Source organism: Candoia aspera, chromosome 3, assembly GCF_035149785.1.
Source record: "Candoia aspera isolate rCanAsp1 chromosome 3, rCanAsp1.hap2, whole genome shotgun sequence".
In the NCBI taxonomy this organism is placed as follows: domain Eukaryota; kingdom Metazoa; phylum Chordata; class Lepidosauria; order Squamata; family Boidae; genus Candoia; species Candoia aspera.
This window is the reverse complement of record NC_086155.1, coordinates 67,675,786-67,694,197: the sequence shown is the minus strand read 5'-3', so window position 1 is coordinate 67,694,197 and position 18,412 is coordinate 67,675,786. Positions and strand designations below refer to the sequence as shown.

At 39.5% G+C, this 18,412-nt stretch overlaps 1 protein-coding gene across 4 annotated transcripts in view; it reads right to left on the bottom strand.

The window, feature by feature from the left end:
* Positions 1–18,412, bottom strand: part of FGGY (FGGY carbohydrate kinase domain containing) — a 206,512-nt gene that overhangs the window by 178,260 nt on the left and 9,840 nt on the right. For all 4 annotated transcript variants that reach the window (XR_010067580.1, XR_010067581.1, XM_063298028.1 and 1 more), the window contains exons 2-3: positions 7,584–7,797; positions 4,603–4,714 (exon numbers count right to left, since the gene is read on the bottom strand). Coding sequence is in view for 2 of the 4 variants with exons in the window: in XM_063298028.1 (XP_063154098.1) it covers positions 4,603–4,714; positions 7,584–7,784 (313 nt within the window). In the remaining 2 variants the exon portion in view is untranslated. The remainder of the gene's footprint in view (positions 1–4,602; positions 4,715–7,583; positions 7,798–18,412) is intronic.

The following is an 18,412-nucleotide window of genomic DNA, read 5'->3' as shown; positions in this document are numbered from 1 at the left end:
GTTTACTGGTTAAAACCTTTACAGATTCTTTTTCTATTGTTTGCCATATTTCTGTAAATATCTCATTAATCCCTGTAGCCTTATGACTTGGGAATGACCAGTGTGCTGATCTAACTTCATCTTCTAGTACTAGATGTTCTTGTAAGTATAGAGTATCTTCTAAGGTATCTTGGATGCTGACATCTCTACTGTACCGTATTTCAGCACACTCCTTTTCTCTTTGCTTGATTTTCTTGGAATAGGTTACTATTTGTCCATTGTGGAGTCCTTGAGGCACCAGAACCAGAATGGGTGGTCAACATGTACAGCCGCCCACTATCCACTGCAGAACACAATATCCTACAGAGAGGCCTGAACTACAACACAGAAGATGCAAATAAATTAGAATTCTTCGCAGCTCTAGAAGTGGTATTTAAAACTACAGGACTCACTACAAAAACCCAAGAGGACGTAAGACAGACAATCATACCACAAATCAGAAGGACGTGGAAACAGAACCAACTGAAAGCAGAGGACAGAGCAGCCCCCAAACACCTAAAGATGGACCAAACCATCATCATCCTCCCAGCAGACAAAGGTCGCACCACCATCATTATGGACAGATCACAGTATATACAAAAGGCCAAAGAATTACTTGAGGACAAAGAAACGTACACCCCAGTGAACATCAATCCCATACAGAAACTGGACAACCAAGTAAAAAGAATTCTCAACAACTTCACCAAGAAAGGCCAAATTATACAAGAAGAACAGAGGTAGATGAAAAGCAGTGGACCCATCCTCCCATGTCTCTATGGATGCCCCAAGATACACAAGTCGGGCACACCACTTCGGCCCATTGTATCATTACCAGGGACTCCCACATATAACATAGCTAAAGAGCTTACAAAGAAACTCAGACACCTCACAGAGGAGAGTGAACATTTGATCAACTCCCCACTACAGTGCCTCCAGAAAATCAAAAACATAAAAATAGAAGATGAGATCGTGGTATCATTTGACGTTACAGCTCTCTACACATCCATAGACCAGGCACTAGCGAAAGAATCTATGGCTGCAGTTCTGCACAACACACCTGACCTAGACAAATACACCAAAATAGAAATACCCAGGATAATGGACCTCATCAACCTCTGCCTTACAACCTACTTTCAGTTTGATGGAGAAATATATCAACAGATCAAGGAACACCCATGGGATCACCAATTTCAGGACTTATAGCAAAGATCATAATACAGCGTCTAGAAAGGATAGCACTCCCACACATACAACCCAAAGTATGGATCCGGTATGTAGATGACACTTTTGTCATAATACAAAAGAAACAACTGGAAGAAACCCACAAAACCATCCATAACATCTTTAATGGAATAAAATTCAAAGGGAGGAAGAAAACAACAACTCACTACCATTCCTGGACATCCTCATCAGTAGAGGAAATGATGGTAAGTTAGAAACACATGTCTACAGGAAAGCTACCCACACCAACCAAGTGCTCCACTACCAAAGTAACAATCCAACCTCCCACAAGAGAAGCTGTGTAAGAACATTATTCAGTTGAGCACTTACACACTGCACCAAAACACCAAAAAAAAGAAAAGAAAAAGAACATCTGCACAGCATCTTCCAACAAAATGGATACCTGCTCAACTTTATCAAAAAGTGCTTCACCACCCAACCCACTACAACCCAACCAATGGAAACTATGAAAAGGATAACGCTGCCATACATCAGAAACATCTCAGAAACCACCAACAGACTGTTACAACCACATGGCATCCCATAGCACATAAACCAACTAAAACTCTTCAAAACATATTAAGTAACCCAAAAGACCCAATAGCCCAAGAAGAAAAAACAGGAGTTATTTACAACATACAGTGCAAAGACTGTAACAGCCACTATGTAGGACAGACAGGCCGAAGACTAGCAGAGTGAATCCACGAACACCAACTGGCAGTCAGAAGACATGATGAGAACTCCTTAATCTCACAACAGATGGAGTGATTTAACCATAATTTCAGCTGGGAAACTGTGAGCATCCTAAACCACGCCAAATCCAAGCCAGAGAATTCCTGGAAGCCTGGCACTCAGACAAAGCAGCCATCAACAGACACATAGAGGTAAACAACATTTACATACCATTCAAAAGAGACAATAGAAAAGCCAAAAGACCAGTACACTCCCTTGCCAGCAATCAACACCCAGATATGCAAAAATCAACACTAGGATTAACACCAGATGAACCATCAAACAGCACAATACACCCTAATCAAGGAACTATTAACTCAGGCAATCAACCAAGCAGCAAACAACAGCCTAATGAAAGAACTCCCAAGGAGAGAACAACACCCCTACCATCACAAGCAGGGCAAGCCACGGTATATAAACTGAGAGCAAGGCCCACTCCCTCTTTGCACTGAAGATGTTGCCTAGTCTGGCAATGAAACGTCTGCAAGAAAACAACAAGGCTCAGAGAGCACCAAGGACTCCACAGTTTAATCCTGAGCTACAAATATTTGCTTCGATTGGTATTTGTCCATTGGCAGCCTTTAGCATATCAGTTCAAGGTTGGAACCTCCATCTAAGTTCAAAAATCTTTTGGAAGATGTTCCTTGGTTTGATTTGGTTTTTGTTGTTTGCTTGGGGGGGGGGGTTGTTTGTGTGGCTCTTTCCATCTTGATGTCTTTACAGGTGTCATTGTTCTTCTAACAGCTTTCTGAAACTCTTTGTTAAGTTCCTTCCTGAGATTTTTGTCTTTCTTGGCTTTGGCTTCTCTTTTCTTCTCTTCTTGGCAGTTTCTATGGTTTGTTTTGATATCCAGTTTGCTTTCTTCTGTTTCTTCATCTGACAGTCTCTTTTCACATTCCTTCTTAACAACTTCTTTTAAGTTCATTCCACAGTTCCTCTGCTTCTCTATCATTGAGGTTCAGGACTGCAAAGCGATTCCTGAAGTTTTCCTTGAAAACGGTGGGAATATGATTGAGATCATTTTGTGGAAATCATTTGGCTTTCTTCCTCCACTTCAGCTTGACTTGGAATTTTCACATGAGCAGTTCATATTTTGTTCCACAGTCAGACTCTGGTCACATCATTGCTATTATAACTGAGCTCTTCCACCTCCTTGTACCAATAATACAATCAATTTTATTTCTATGTAATGCATCTGGTAATGTTCACATATATAGAGGTTGTTTTTGTTGTTATAAGTCTGTATTAGCAATGAAGAAATTGGTAGAAATTGATAAGACATCAACCCTGACTGCTCATTGGAAGAACAGATACTGAAGCTGAAGCTCAAATACTTCGGCCACCTAATGTGAAGAGAGGACTCACTGGAAAAGACCATGATGCTAGGAAAGACTGAAGGCAAAAGGAGAAGGGGAGGGCAGAGGATGAGATGGTTAGACAGCATCACCGATGCAATGAACATGAATTTGAGTAAAGTCCAGGAGACAGTGGAGGACAGGAAGGCCTGGCGTGCTATGGTCCATGGGATCACGAAGAGTCGGACATGACTTAACGACTGAACAACAACAACAAAGGCCATACAGTCCAACTACATTTTTCTTCTTAATGCTTTGATATTCCAGTCTCCAATCATAGGCAGTATATCTTGCTTGCATGTTCTGCTCATTTCAGAGTGTATTTGATCATAAATTCATCAGCCTCCTCTTCTTCTGCATCAGTGGTTGGAGCAAAAGTTTGGATAACTGTTATATTAAAGGATTATCTACGAAGTCTGATTGATTTTATTCAGTCATTGATTGCATTATATTCAAGTACTGCCCTTACTTATATATCCTTCTTGTTATGAAAGCAACAAACAACCATCCTTGTTTTTCACACTCTGAATAGTAAACAGTACCCTGACTAAAAGGGTCCAATCCCAGTCCATTTCAATTCAGTGATGCCCAAGATGCCAATTTATGGTCTATTCATTTCATCTTTATGTTTATTTAAATTACAGAATGGACTACAAAATGTAAATAGTGCATGATTCTGTATTTGTTATATTATACGTCCTTTATCTAACAATAATGCTGAAATGAAGATCAAGTATCTATATGTTGAAATATAGTGAAAAAGTAAAAAAAATCAATGGGGTGTACTTACTTTTTCACATGACTGTATGGGGAAAGGAAGGATCCATATTTTTTTGTTTTTTAGGAGATGAGGATGAATGTACCCAGTCAAAAAAATGTCTCAATGCAGCTGCAGATCCCATGTAGAAATGCACAAGATCAAAAAGAGGACTATTTCCTTTGCCATCTTACTGTAGCCCTGCAATTTAGCCCTCTTTCCCTAATGAGATTTTCACCTCTTTCTGAATCAGCCACTTTGTGTTCACACTTGCACTTTCTAGCTCACTTCGCTTGATACTTCAGATAAAACTTGATGGCAAATCTTCTTCCATAAAAACGATGAAAAGCTGTGTACTTAAACATAAACATTTTAAACAAATCTATCTGAAAAATGGATAACTCTATACCAGCACCATTTATAATTGCATTTCTATTGGCTACATTGTTATTATACAGATTTAATTTTTAAACTACCACTTTAATATTGCAAATCTTGATAGTTAGTTGAAGGTTTTACCTTCAGAGTTGACTGCCAAAGGATGAAAATGGCTATCCAAAACAACAAGGGAACAGGTAGCATCAAAGCCAAGTCCTCGAATCTGGGAAATATCTATTCCTTGGGTAATTTTCTGTGAAACAAAAAAAAATTTCATTAAATGCATAGCACATAGTATGTGTAACTTTCAGTGTAATATTTGATGTTGGTTATTGTGATTGTGAAAAATCCACTTTCAGAAAAAAATAAGTTGAAGGAAAAACATCAACAATGTTTTCTTACTAAGAGAAAGTTTGCTTCCGGGTCCAATTCAAGGTGTTGGTTATCACCTTTAAAGTCCTACATGGCATGGGACCGGGTTACCAGAGGGACCGCCTCTTCCCTGCTTCATCAGCCTGTCCCACCCAGTCATGCAGAGAGGGCATGCTGCGGACCCCGTCTGCAAGAGAATTCCATCTGGCGGGGCCCAGGAGGCGCGCCTTCTCTGCAGTGGCGCCCGCCCTTTGGAACATCTTGCCCCAGAGGTGAGGCTAGCCCCATCGCTCCTAGCCTTCCGGAGGAAATTGAAGACCTGACTCTGCCATCGGGCTTGGGGCAGGGAGGAGAATAGTCATACTTGGGGTTGGCTAGTGCCTTGAAGTGCCCCTCCTACGCAAGGACTGAATGAGACCATAGCCATCGGGATTTTATTATATTTGGTAGTTTTTAAAATTGTTTTAGTCTATATTTTATATTGGAATTTTATTGTATAGTTATTGTTTTATGCTGTAAACGGCCCAGAGTCCCTCCGTTTGGAGGAGATGGGCGGTGACAAATTTGATAAATAAATAAATAAATGGCTCATTGTTTTGGTGAACTCTCATTCAAAAGTGTTCTCATGATTTTTTTTCCAACTGTTTCAATATGACATCTGAGAAGAAATCTGTTAATATTAATTCTTTCATGGATATACTACTTGTTTAGCTGGTGGAACTGAACGGATCTGAAACCAACAAAAAAACTAAATCTTCAGAACCCAGTTTAAGAAACATTTGTCTAATCTGAGTAACAATAGGTGTCACTAACAAAGATAAAGCTTTATGAGCAGTATTATCTGAAGCAAAGAGCCACAGAGATGGCCTTGAGGGAAATATTCAGAAGACCTTACAGAAACAAAACTGGCCAAAGCATTCCTTAAGCTTTGGGTAATATCAGGGAGACTCAGGCTGGCTCCTCCCTGACTCATTAGGGCATAAGAAGGAGGGGAGGAAAAACACAATCAGACTTGCAAGATTGATGTCAGCCCTATAAGGTTGTCCAGATCAGCTCTACAAGAAGGCTAGAAGTAAGCTTTATTGAGATAAGCTGTATTAACAGAATCTTCCAAGTCTGATGATCCATCTGTGCTCCTCTTCAGCTGCACTTAAAATGCATTCAGCTACATTTTAAAAGGTCTCAGTCCTCCGAAAGCCACGAAGGGGTAGGGTGATTCTGCCGTCACGCCCCTTTTCTCACAAAAGTGTTAACATTAATACAATACCATATTTTTAAAAATGTTAAAATACTGTCAAAGAAATTATTCCATATTAAAATAGAGAAATGGCAATTACAATCCGAGGACAGAAAGGAAATAAGAGAGTTGCTCTATTAAAGAAAGAAATGAAGGAGAAGGGATGAAGGAAATTGGCAACTGGATTATCAACTCTGAGTGTCAAGAAGCCATTTCCTCCCCAAATAAATGATAAATAAAACACAAATATCAGTGCCGGTGAAAGTTTTCTTTTTATCAGTGTCAGTGAGAATCACTCTTACTTTTTATATACTTTGTAATTCAGATTAAATATATTGTTATTACACTCTGGTAATATTCAAGTTAAGAAAAGGGAATAGGGAGGAAATGTGTGATGAAGAGAAGCTTTCTATTCCTATTTCATTATTCACATAGCAATTGTTCTGGCCTCAACCTCTTAGGACACTCACTCAATAGCACGGCTCATTAATGTTTGAAAAGGCTGATCAATAACAAGAGAACAATGAACTGTCCATCTACAAATTACCAAGCATCTCATTTATATTTAAAAAGCCAACCTCAGAACATTGGCTGGTTTGAGTCCACAGCTTTTTTAGAGGACTAAAACATGCCACTGTCCCCAAAGTCCATTACCACTTGAGCTCATAATATCCATATAGGCATATCTTGATTAACCAACAAAGCAAAGGAGCCAGAACAGAGTAATAACCTTTTATTTTACATTCATTATACAATTTTCAGTTTGGTTTTCCATTACCATGTATACGCAGTTACAAAATATAAATATACATATGCCTCTCAATCATATTGAGGAAAAATTATGTATGCTTTTATCTGAGCATGTGCTCAGACATACAGAATCGCTTATTTAAAAAAAAAAAAAACTTCCGAAAGATTTTGTTTTTCCCTGAGTGCTTTTCTTGGGTGAAAAAAACACAACTTCAGGATAGAAATTTTACAATCGAAACCAAGCACAAGCCCAGCAGCTGAGTTGGAAAAAGACTAAAGCTGTCCATACACCCCACCCTGAAAATAAATTAATGAATAAATTGCTCAATAGATGAAGGAGATCCAGTTCAAAAGCAGCTGCCCTTTTTTTAGTAGAACTTTGTTATATACTGTACATTAAAAAGGATACAATTAAAACCCTGCATACAATTAAAACACAGGGAGTGGACATTTGATACAGAAAGAGAGAGAGAAAGAATGCAGCTGTGACTGACACAAGACAAATTTTGTCAGAAGCTGCTGTCACTCTTTAAACTAAATAACATGGCTATCATACAGACAAACACAGAACAAAGAAGCCAAAATTTTGTAAACTTAGCAGCAAAGAGATGGCTGACCTTCTAAAATCATGTATCTCTTGCATATCTGGGTGAATGTCACATTGCAACCATTTTCAAAGACAGCCAACTTCTCTCAGCTAATTAGAAAAGCCTTCTCCGAGCATGTAGCATATGATAGTCATTCATTCACACTATGTCCGTACCTTTGTGACTATACAACAAGCTGCCCAGATGTCATCAGAGGATTGTTCATAATAATCAGGTTGTGGTGCCCAAATTTGAATTGGCTTGTCTGCATAAGCCACTATCGTGCCAAACTGGTCTACCAAAGCCGCACGGACACTTGCTGTGCCAACATCAATTCCAACGTAGTAATTTACTGGTTCCAGGTTCTCACTTTGCATTTTGAGCAGGCTTCTAGAAAACAGGGAAATAAAAATTGGATTTGTAAAAAAAGCACCTGATTTAGGCAGCCTCATCACTGAAGACTATTGCACAGCAGATTCTTGACAAAGGTTACAATTTGAAACTAATAAAAATGTTGGTAATGCTGCATAGAATATTTATTTATTTAATCAATCATTTATTTTAAAAATTCTGTACCACCCAGTCCAAAGACACTAGACAGCATATAGTAATATAAATCAATATAAAAGCAACATCTTAAATACCTCAGTTAATACAATTAAAACCCAGTTAAACAAACAAGCCCCCCCCCAAAAAAAGCCTAGGCACCAAAATGTTGAGGTCCTGTCACTGTACCTGAAGGCTGTGTGAGCATGGATGGGAAGAATCCAACTCTAACTCAATGCTACCAAGACCAAATGGCTGTGGATATTAGGGCTCCCTAGACCTGGCAATTTTCCATCTTTAATCTTGGATGAGGCCACACTTCCCCATTCAAGAGTGGTACACAATCTGGGCGTCTTCTTGGACTCTCAGCTCCTGCTCTGAGAGCAGATGGCACTGTGAATAAGAAGGCCTTCACACAGCTGTATCTGGTGCACCAGTTGCATCCCTTCCTGAATTGGCAAGTCCTACAGACAGACACTCACACCCTAATCACCTCAAGGTTCAATTATTGCAACACACTGTATATAAAGCTGTCCTTGAAGGCCACTCAGAAGCTTCAAATCATCCAGAATGCAGCAGCACAAGCAATGATGGGCATGCCTCAGCTTGCCAAGTTCACACGTCTGCTTTGAGAGCTGTAGTGGTTGCCAGTATGCTTCCAGGTACAATTCAAAGTGCTTGTTATTACCTATACTGGCCTACCTGGTATAGCATCAGATTATCTGAGAGACCGCCTGTCTCCCCTAGTTTCTGCACAAGCCAGTTTGAGTCTTCCATTAAACAGTGCCATCTATCAGGACCAGGAAGCATGCCTTCTCTGTTGCAGCACCTGCCCTCTGGAATGAGATCCATCTTGAGATCCATCTGACTCCCAACCTGATGATGTTCTGGAAGGCCTTGAAGACCTTGCTGTTCTCCCAGGAGGCAGGGTGGATGAAACTCCTTGTTGGATATGTTTTGTATACGTCCGTGTCTTATGTGGCCAGATTGCATTGTTTATTTATTTTGTATTGTACTTTGATCTTTTGGGGAGGGCACCCAGAGTCAGCTTAGAGCTGAGCAACGCCTAAATTGAATAAAATAAATGAATAAACAAAGCCTGTTTTAAAAGGAAGATTTTGAACTACTTCTTGAATGCCATAAAAGAGGGCCCAAGGGATTCCATATGAGAGGACTACCACTGAGAAGACGTCCCTCCAGGCCCACACTTCTCTCATATAATGCCAGGCGGGTCTTTGAGCAGGCCTTCTCTAGAAATCCTCACAGGGTGGGCAGATTGAAGTTGGATTAGATGGCTCCTTATATATGCCACTGCCATGCTGTATGAGGCTTTAAAGGCAATAATCAGGACTTTGAATTGGACCTGGGTTTTTGAATTGGCTTTTTGCTAGCCCATGTAGAAGCCACAGAATGGTAGCTACTGCACAGTAGTGGGTTTTCTCCTTTTAGAAGTCTGGCCACTTGGTTCTGCACCAACTGTAGCTTCAGAAGCAGCCCCAAGTAGATTGTTACAATAATTCAATCAAGTCATGATACGAACATTCTTGAGGTCCAGGGGAGTGGGGACAGTTCTGCTGAGGCACTAGTCAACCTCTGGAATAAGGAGGCAGTTGCTCTGAGGCTCTCTCCCTGTGCACTGATCCAAGCTATAAACTAAGGAGCTCCAGAAAATGAAGTGGCAGAAGAGATACTTGGGATGACACTGGCACACAACAAACCTATGAGCTCAGGTTTAACCTACACAGTGAAAATAAGAACAATGAAGCATTAATACGTCTCCCTGCTTTTGCAACAAGGAATCAAGTAGCCTTGTCAAAGGTGAGTTGGACCCTGTTAGGAAACAGTGGAGTGGAAGATTGGTTATTGGGTCGCTATGATGAATTTCATGGGTGGAGTCCTATCTCTCTCTCCAGGCTAAACAGGAGATGTAGTTGAGGATCTCTCTTAGAACCTGGAAACAGAAAGACTTAGTCCCAGCAAGATGAAGTGGCAGTGAGTTCAGAAGCCAAGTGACTCTAGTAAAATTCAAACTTTGTTGCTAGATGGGGTTGCACTCACTCCTCGAAAGCAATTCTTCAGTCCAGGAGGTCCTCTTGAACCCAGGACTCCTTCTGGAAGACCAGGTACAGGCCATAGCCAGGAGGACATTTGCATAGCTTACTCTTGTGTGCCATTTGCATCCATTCCTTGATGGAAAGCTCTGTTGACAGTCACTCATGCTATGACCATCTCATGGTTGGATTATTGCAATTTGCTTTAAGTGAGGCTGTCCTTGAAGACCATTCAGAAACTGCAGCTGGTCCAAAATGCAGCAGCCCAAGAAGTAAAGGGCTCAGCTCATTTTGAATGTGTCACATCTCTACTGTGGGAGCTGTACTAGTTGCCAATGGTTACCTTTAAAGTTCTTTAGAGCTCAGGACCTAGGTTTCTCTGAGATCACCCTCTCCAAGGAGAATCTGCCCAACGGGTGAATCCAGAAGGAAGACGACCTCCTCCTCCTCCTTCTCCTCCTCATTTTATCCCACCTTTTTAAATATATGGATCCTGACCCCTAAGTAGTATCACCGTCAGGGAGTTCAAGGATTAGCTTTCTCAGCGGCAGCCCCATCCCCGATATATGGATAGCTCCATCCCTTTAGTTTTCTAGAAGGCCATTAAAATTTGACTTTTTCAGATACCTTTGGGGATGAAGTGGAACATTAAATGTGTGCCTGAGATAGTGATCCCAGGGAGGAAGATGTTGATTAAGTGACTGACCGTATATATTATTATGATTTTTGTATTTCTATTTTAATCAAGTTATGTAGGGAAGTGTTGTAAGCTGCTCTGAATCAGTCTGGAATGGCATGTAAGCCTATGTAACAAAAGCAGAGAGAGCCAGTTTGGAGTAGTGATTTAAGGCACCAGGCTAGAAACCAGGAGACTGTGAGTTCTAGCCTTACCTTAGGCACAAAACCAGCCGGGTGACTTTGGGTCACTCACTCTCTTTTAGCCCTAGGAAGAAGGCAGTGGCAAACCATTTCCGAAAATGTTGCCAGAAAACTGCATGGATTTCTCCAGGCAGTTGCCAGGAATCAAGACTTGAGGTCACACACCCTCCCATACACTGACACATACAAAAAGGCATGAGTTACCATAGACAAGACCTCCTAGTCCAGTTAGCACCATAATGGCCACATCAGCTGAAGCTGGGCAAATACCTCTTGGCCACTGACTCTATCTGCTGTTCTAACAGGAGCCATGAGTCCAGGTAAAACCCTACAAAAATGAGTATAATCAGCATATTGATGATACTTCACTCCAAATCAATGGATGATCTCTCCCATCAGGTTCATACTGATGTTAAATAACATTTGGACCAAACTCTGTGAATCACCACACTAGAATAGCCATGGAATTTATTGCTCTTCTCCCATTACTACTACTACTACTGATTGGAACTGCCCACTCTGGTAGGAACTGAACGATGAAAGCGTACCCGAACCTTGTAAGCCGTTCACAGTTACAAAATATTTTGTAAGATTTTGAATAACGCTGAAGGTGTAATGGTATGTGAGAAAGAACTTGGGAGACAGGGCAAAGAGATGCTGCCTAGGTAACAATCAGATAAGAGAGAACATCGCCTGCAGCTGCATAACGGACAGGACAAGAGGCTCAAAAGAGACCCTCCCTAGGTTTTTGGGCCATAAAGGAAATGGCAAGAGAATTGTATTTCCAGACTTCCAAGACTCTGTTAATGTAGCTTTACAATAAAGTAGAATTGGCTTATCTGGTCATGTTTCCTGTCTGGTCTACCTGGTAAGGCTGACAGAAGGGTCTAATAAGACCAACGTTCCTCACATCCAAGTCCTGAAGAAGGTCATTCCCTAGAGTAACCAATACCTTTTCTGTCCCACACCTGGACCTGAATCCCAAATGAAAGTAATTAATTACAGAGAATTTTCTTCTTCTATGATTCTTTGTTGCCACCACTTTCTCAACGATCTTCACTACAAAGGGAAGGTTGGAAACACTGGAAGTGAATACAGCTGAACTGAGAGATGGCCTCTTCGACATAGGGTCCACTGCCTCTTTCAAAATGAAACCTTCCTCAGAGAGATGTTCACCAGTTCCCAAATCCCACTACAAACACACCTCACTGGCCACTCAAAGAAGGAAGGTGAGAGTTGCACAGAGGGCAACACTCATACTACAAGACACGTCCTCAGGTCAAGAAGCTCAAAAGAATTCCAGATAACATTACAAATCATTTTCCTACTCACCTTGCCTAGTTCTGCCCCACTGTCAAGAAGTCTGACATAGTATCAAACTTACCACACATAAACCAGCACTTGTTAGGAACAGCTTTATGACCTTTATTACCATTTGGACAAGAATTAAGGGGCACAAACACATTCAAAGTCACATATTGCATAGGGCAGATGAACCTTGGCCACAGTGTATACTCAACCAGAAATGTGACCAATTCTTCCATGCTAAAGATAATTCTTCTGTAATACATTCATGTGTTTGTAAATGTGATCATAATACATTTTAAAAACAAAGTGAAACATCCCTCAATTTATGCCACTGTTAGAAACCAATTCAAGCCCTTATGTCCATCAAGTGGATCATTAAGACTTTTGCAAATTATTGTTAGCAAGTGGACTACGTTGCAATATAGATATAACACACACAAATGTAAACAGTAAACATTTTCCACCTTTTCACTAGTAAATGTTACAGCTATAGTCAAAACATTCCTGGTATAATGATCAGTCCTACAAAGTGTCACTTTGTATTTTAGCCACTTTTTAATAAAAAGCTGTGACTATGAAAATTAAAAGAATGTAATTATACATAATTTTGGTTAACTCCCCCAGAAACAAACAAAAAAAGCTCACAATAAAGTCAAACTTCTGCAGTAGTAGAATTTCTCAGCCCAATCTCTTACATTTATTTTTAATTTAAATCCTCCTCTTTATCATTAAAAAGTTTTTAACCACAGAATTTACAATAGGTGCTTTCTTTACAAATCCTAGAAGAGGTAGCCAGCTTTACAATCTACTATTAGCAATCAAAGAGCCATAGTGCATAATAAATGTCCATGCAGTCCAGCCACCAGTAATCTGCAGAGATATTATTCAACCTGTATACACAGCAAGCCATATACAGTACTTCCTGCTTTCTCCTTGAATAAATTTTCCAGTTTTCTGGCACTGAACCATGATGACAGAAGTAGAAAATGAATACTCTTTGAAAGTCTGTGTCGTTTTTTTAAAAATCCAGAGCATTGTTTAATCTGAAGAGAAATAAACACATGGCTGACCAAGCCAGCCGAGGAACAAAGGAAACTTAAAGTTTGATTGCTGTAATGACCATGGGATCAATTAGCAAGAAAGGGTATTTCACATTCTCCAAGACAACTACCAGGATATACTTTCTCACTATTGGTTTGGACAAAAATAAGGCAGAAGAAAGATGTACTGTAATAAAACAACAGTCATTTCTAATCTGATGCCCACTGTTACGACCTCCATAAACTTCAGGTACAACCAATGGCCAACTAATCTGAAAACCTGTTCTTTAATAACTAAATATTTTATGTGGTTCTATGAAAGCATGCTGTAGGTTCAGATATAACTCAAAAATCATTGGCACAGGAAATCATAGACAAATCCCCAAAATACAGCTTGTTCTCAAATACCAATCTTCTCAATATGGACCTCCTCAATAAGTTTCCCCCAATTTCAGAAGCAGGTTCTAAAATTCATTAAAATAAAGAATTCCATTAAGACTGTACTCCTACAGAAAAATATATAGGGTAATTTCATGATAATGTAAGTATTAGGCCTGTTTTCTTATTACTTCTGTTGAGCATTATCAAAGCATCAGGAGATAACTTGTTCTAAGAATACTCAGGGATCCTACACCACATTTATGGCATGCCACAATGTTTGCAAAAATTTCCAATTGCTGCTAGGCAAAAATTCTATCATATGGTACTGCGTCCTTGAGCTTTCTTAGATGTGAAGTCCCAAAGATCAAAATGTATTAGAGCCCACGAAACAAATGTAAATGAAGTAGTGATGGACAACACATGTTTTTACATATCTACTCAGATTTTAAATTATCCTAAATTTGACAAAGCTTATTTATGTTTAGTGCCAGAGAAGCATCAAGTAAGCATTATAATGGACTTCACAATCTTAAATATAAAAACTGCTATTCAAACATTACAGGAAAAAGTAATAGTTTAATTTGGTGTTTGTTCATCCCAAAGAGAGATGCATATAGACTCCTAACAAATTATTTCTTGGAAACAGAACCCTTGCATAACTTTGTATTTATTTCTTTACTAGTTATCAAATAGCTACTGTAAGTGCTACTGTATCTATTGGCCCCAAAGCAGGATATAAATCCAATAAATAAATAACATCTTCCTGATCCTGTTTGCTTACATAAGACGTTGATGAAGGCTGAAAAAATGTTCTTGTAATTTAGAAATATTTACATAAGAGAAGCTATGCAAAGCAGGAAGATTCTCTAGTTTGTCTGAAGCCTTTACTTTCATTTTATGATGTAATGTCCAAATCTTTCGGCAAATGTTAAGTTTCCCTAGGGGAAAATCAACATTCCACATCCAAGCATACACATCTATTATCTACTTATTGATGTGAATCTGGACACTTGAAATAGCCATATGAAGTAAAACCGCCTCTTAATGCAGTGAAAGCAGCTGTGTTTCAATCCTGTATATACTGTACTATTATAATTTTCCCATATTGGACATTTTTAGAAAACTTGCCTTATTTCAGAAGGCAAGGGCTCCAATTGCCCTGAATGTACAGCTGACTGTACATTATAAAGCAATATCTTTATAACTGTTCTATCTTAGCACCAACAGATGCAACCTCTAGCAAGAGTTTATCTTCAAAAAGTAGATATATGTTAAATTATAAAGAGAACTCTGCAATTAAACATGGATTGCTTCTGTCTGAGGCTTTAACCATTGTTTTTCAATCTCCTTCCCACTCCAAGACAGCATTCCATGCCCAGTAAGTATTCCGAGTCTTTACCAGGTCATTTGGGGTTGAGGTATTCACTGCTTAAGGGAGGTGCAATCACAGGTATGTATTCATTTCAACACCATTAACACTTCATTGGCTTCTCTATAGATTATCCTGACTGGCTTCAGACATCACATTGTGCTAAGCTTTCCCTCTTTTATGCATGATGTGATTATGTGTGATTAAGCAGGAGGTATAAACCCATTGTGGTCTGTAAGCTATAGTTAATGGCTCATGGTGCTGCTATGAACCTAGTCAATTGTAGCATTTTTAACAAACCTCGATTAGAAAAACTGCAAGATACTCCATGGGAAACTTTTATAGCCATATGAGGACATTATAAACTAACTTCTTAGCCTGAAGAATAGTAGAATGAATGGGTTGGGAGGGACCTTAGAGATCATCTAATACAACCCCCTGCTAAGTGCTGGAATCCACTATTATGGCACGTCTAACAAATAGCTATACAACCTCTGCTTAAATAGCTCCAGGGAAAGAAAGTCCATCATCTTCTGAGGCAATCTGGTCCATTGTTAAACAGTACTTGCCAGCAGAGAATTGTTCCTGATGTCTAATCAAAATCTGCTTCCTTGCAATTATAACTCATTGCTCCTTAGAACAATGACACTTCACTTCTCTTGATGCTGCCTATGATTGCATTTGCTTTTTTGCAGCAGCATCAATCTACTTATGATCCATCAAGACATCGAGATTCTTTTGTATCTTCTGCTGCCCAATATGATTGTTCTGGTCCTGTATTCATGCCATTGATTCTTCCTATACAAATAAAAGACTTTGCATTTGTCCCTATTGAAATTCATGTTGCTGGCTTCTGCCGATGTTGCTGACTTCTGCCCACTGTTCTAGCATGTCAAAATCCTCCAGAATCTTGATTCTGTCCTCTAAGGTATTTCCTGTTCCCCCATTTATCTCCCAAATTTGCAAATATGTTTTCTAACCACTCATCCAAACAGTATATAGCCTAGAATGGAGTCTTGCAGTGTGCTGCTCTTCACCTCCTTCCAGCTTGACATGGAACCACTGATGTACGCTTGTGGGTACAAGTGTTCAACTACCACTGTATCCATCTAATGGTAACATAATCCAACCCACATTTTATTATCTTCGCTATAAGGGTTTCATAAGAGACACTGTAAAATATTTTATTGAAATTTAGGGACACTGTGTCCACCATACTCCCACAGTCAAATAAACTGTGGCTCTGTCAGAAAAAGAAAATACGTTGAGTTTGGCAATGACCTGTTTCTGATAATCCAACGATGGTTCCTGCCATGCAGTGTATTCTTTTCTAAATGGTCACAAATCAGTTGCTTAATAATCTGTTCCATAGTTTTTGTAATGCTGTGTTCACAGCTGAGCAGCATTCAGATGGGTGGGAAAACATTTGCAGATATCTGCACATTCCTCAGTTGCCTGGGAAACACACAGCCAGCCCATGGGTTCAGAGCTGGAAAGGAACTGAAATCTCCACCCTAATGAGCAGAAGCAATAAACTAGCTTCTAAAAAGAAAACAATCCAGTTGTTGAAATTTCTGTAATATAATTTTTTTCCCTTTTAATAAATCCTGTTAAAGAAGATTCAGTGAGAATCTTGCTTTTGGTAAACTTACTGCCAAGAGTCTTATGCTGATATCAACAACTCTTACAAGAAATGCTACCTCGTATCATGTTCTTGACTAAGGACATGGCCAAACAATCCCCTGGGAACACGACTGATTGCTGAATAGGTCATCAATGCTACATTCAACACCAGAATTATTGATGTACAGCTCAATAATTGGCTAATGTCATTATTCAAATGTTGCAGCAACTGGGTCAAGCACAGCAACCAGCTGTGGCCATTGTGGTTGCACCTCCTGCCATTCTTGACCATCCAACCATATTTCTTTATTCTCCAGACTTGTTGCCAGACAAGTATAAAGGATCCCCAAATAAACTTGATATTTTTATCCTTCAGTGTAAGTTATACATTTAATTGAGACTAGCTGAAATTTCCATACATTCTGCTTGTGTGAGATTTATCCTTGGATTCTTGACCAATGGGCTGTCAAATGGGCAATTACTTTCATAGACAATAAGGATCTTGTGATGGATAACTATGTCAATTTTATGCAGATACTTGAAGATGCTTTTTAAGACCTTGCCAAAAAGCTAGAGCTAATCAAGAAATTAGGAAATTGTGCCAAGGTAAGCATGGTGGGCAGTCACACAGAGCAGTCTTTCAACTGTATTTGAAAGGTGAAGACTGAAATGACTTAGCTTTAATTATTCAATGTAAAGAAGACTTATCAAATGACTTGCAAGATGAGCAAGTTTTTTAGGGCACACCAGACACATTAGAGGATTTGTTCCAGTGCTATGTGAATATAGATGGTAAACTAAAAGAGCTGAAACACACTGGGGGGTGGGAAAGAGAAGAAATGTTACACCCTTTTTACAACCACTTCTTCTTTGTTCCCTGACTCTTTAGTTTCTTCTAGAATTCAGTCTATGCAGATTGACCCTCCTTTTCAGCTACAGAAGCAAACTAGAAGTTGAGGAGCTTTCTTCTCTTTCCACCTGCTACTATCCCCTATTTTCTCTGAGCAGGGAGTGCACTCCTTTTCTTCTTCTTTTCAACCAACATATCCCCAAAACCCAGTTGTTGTCCTTCACTAGTGCCTCATTAGTGAATCTAAGCTCCTTTTCCACATTAGCTTTTCCAACTTTCTTTCCACTCATACTACTTGCTTACTTGCATGCTTCCTTGGGGATAACACTCATCTCGTTTCCTATAGATGTCCTTCTTTAAAACTCTTAGCTCTGTTGAAAGTTCTCTATGCATCTACAATGGTTTCTTAAGCTGCCCCATTTTTTCTTGTCACCAGAATGGTGTACAATTCTGCACTCAAAGGGAGTGCAGAGAGTATCTTATTTTTGAGAAATTCCCTACCCTTCTGCACTCCCATTAACCTCAATACTTCTCTACACTTGCTGAAACTCTCTCTCCTGAAATCAGGTTGACTATGTTCTAATATTTCTCTCTGTAGTATCTTGAATCTGAAGATGACACAGTCACCTCCTCCCACGTTTCTCATTGCTTTTATCTCTCCAACCGCCTTTCCTTCTTGAATTAGGAACAGTTCTGTGGCAGCGGATAACCTTTTCTCATCTTCAACTTTTTGAAGCAGTTAGCAAGATCACTGAGAAAATGCTGAAGCAAAATCTGGTCTAGGAGGGTATTATCCAGATATTATTGACTTGGTACTCTCTAATATTTTAGTTGTTTTTTCTTTCTTGTATTCTTAACCAAGTGTTCTCATGTAGACTCTCATGCCCATATTCTTGGCTCTCTGCGCATGTGCATGCTTCTTTTACATAAAATGCCACTCTTTGTCCCCTTCTGTCTG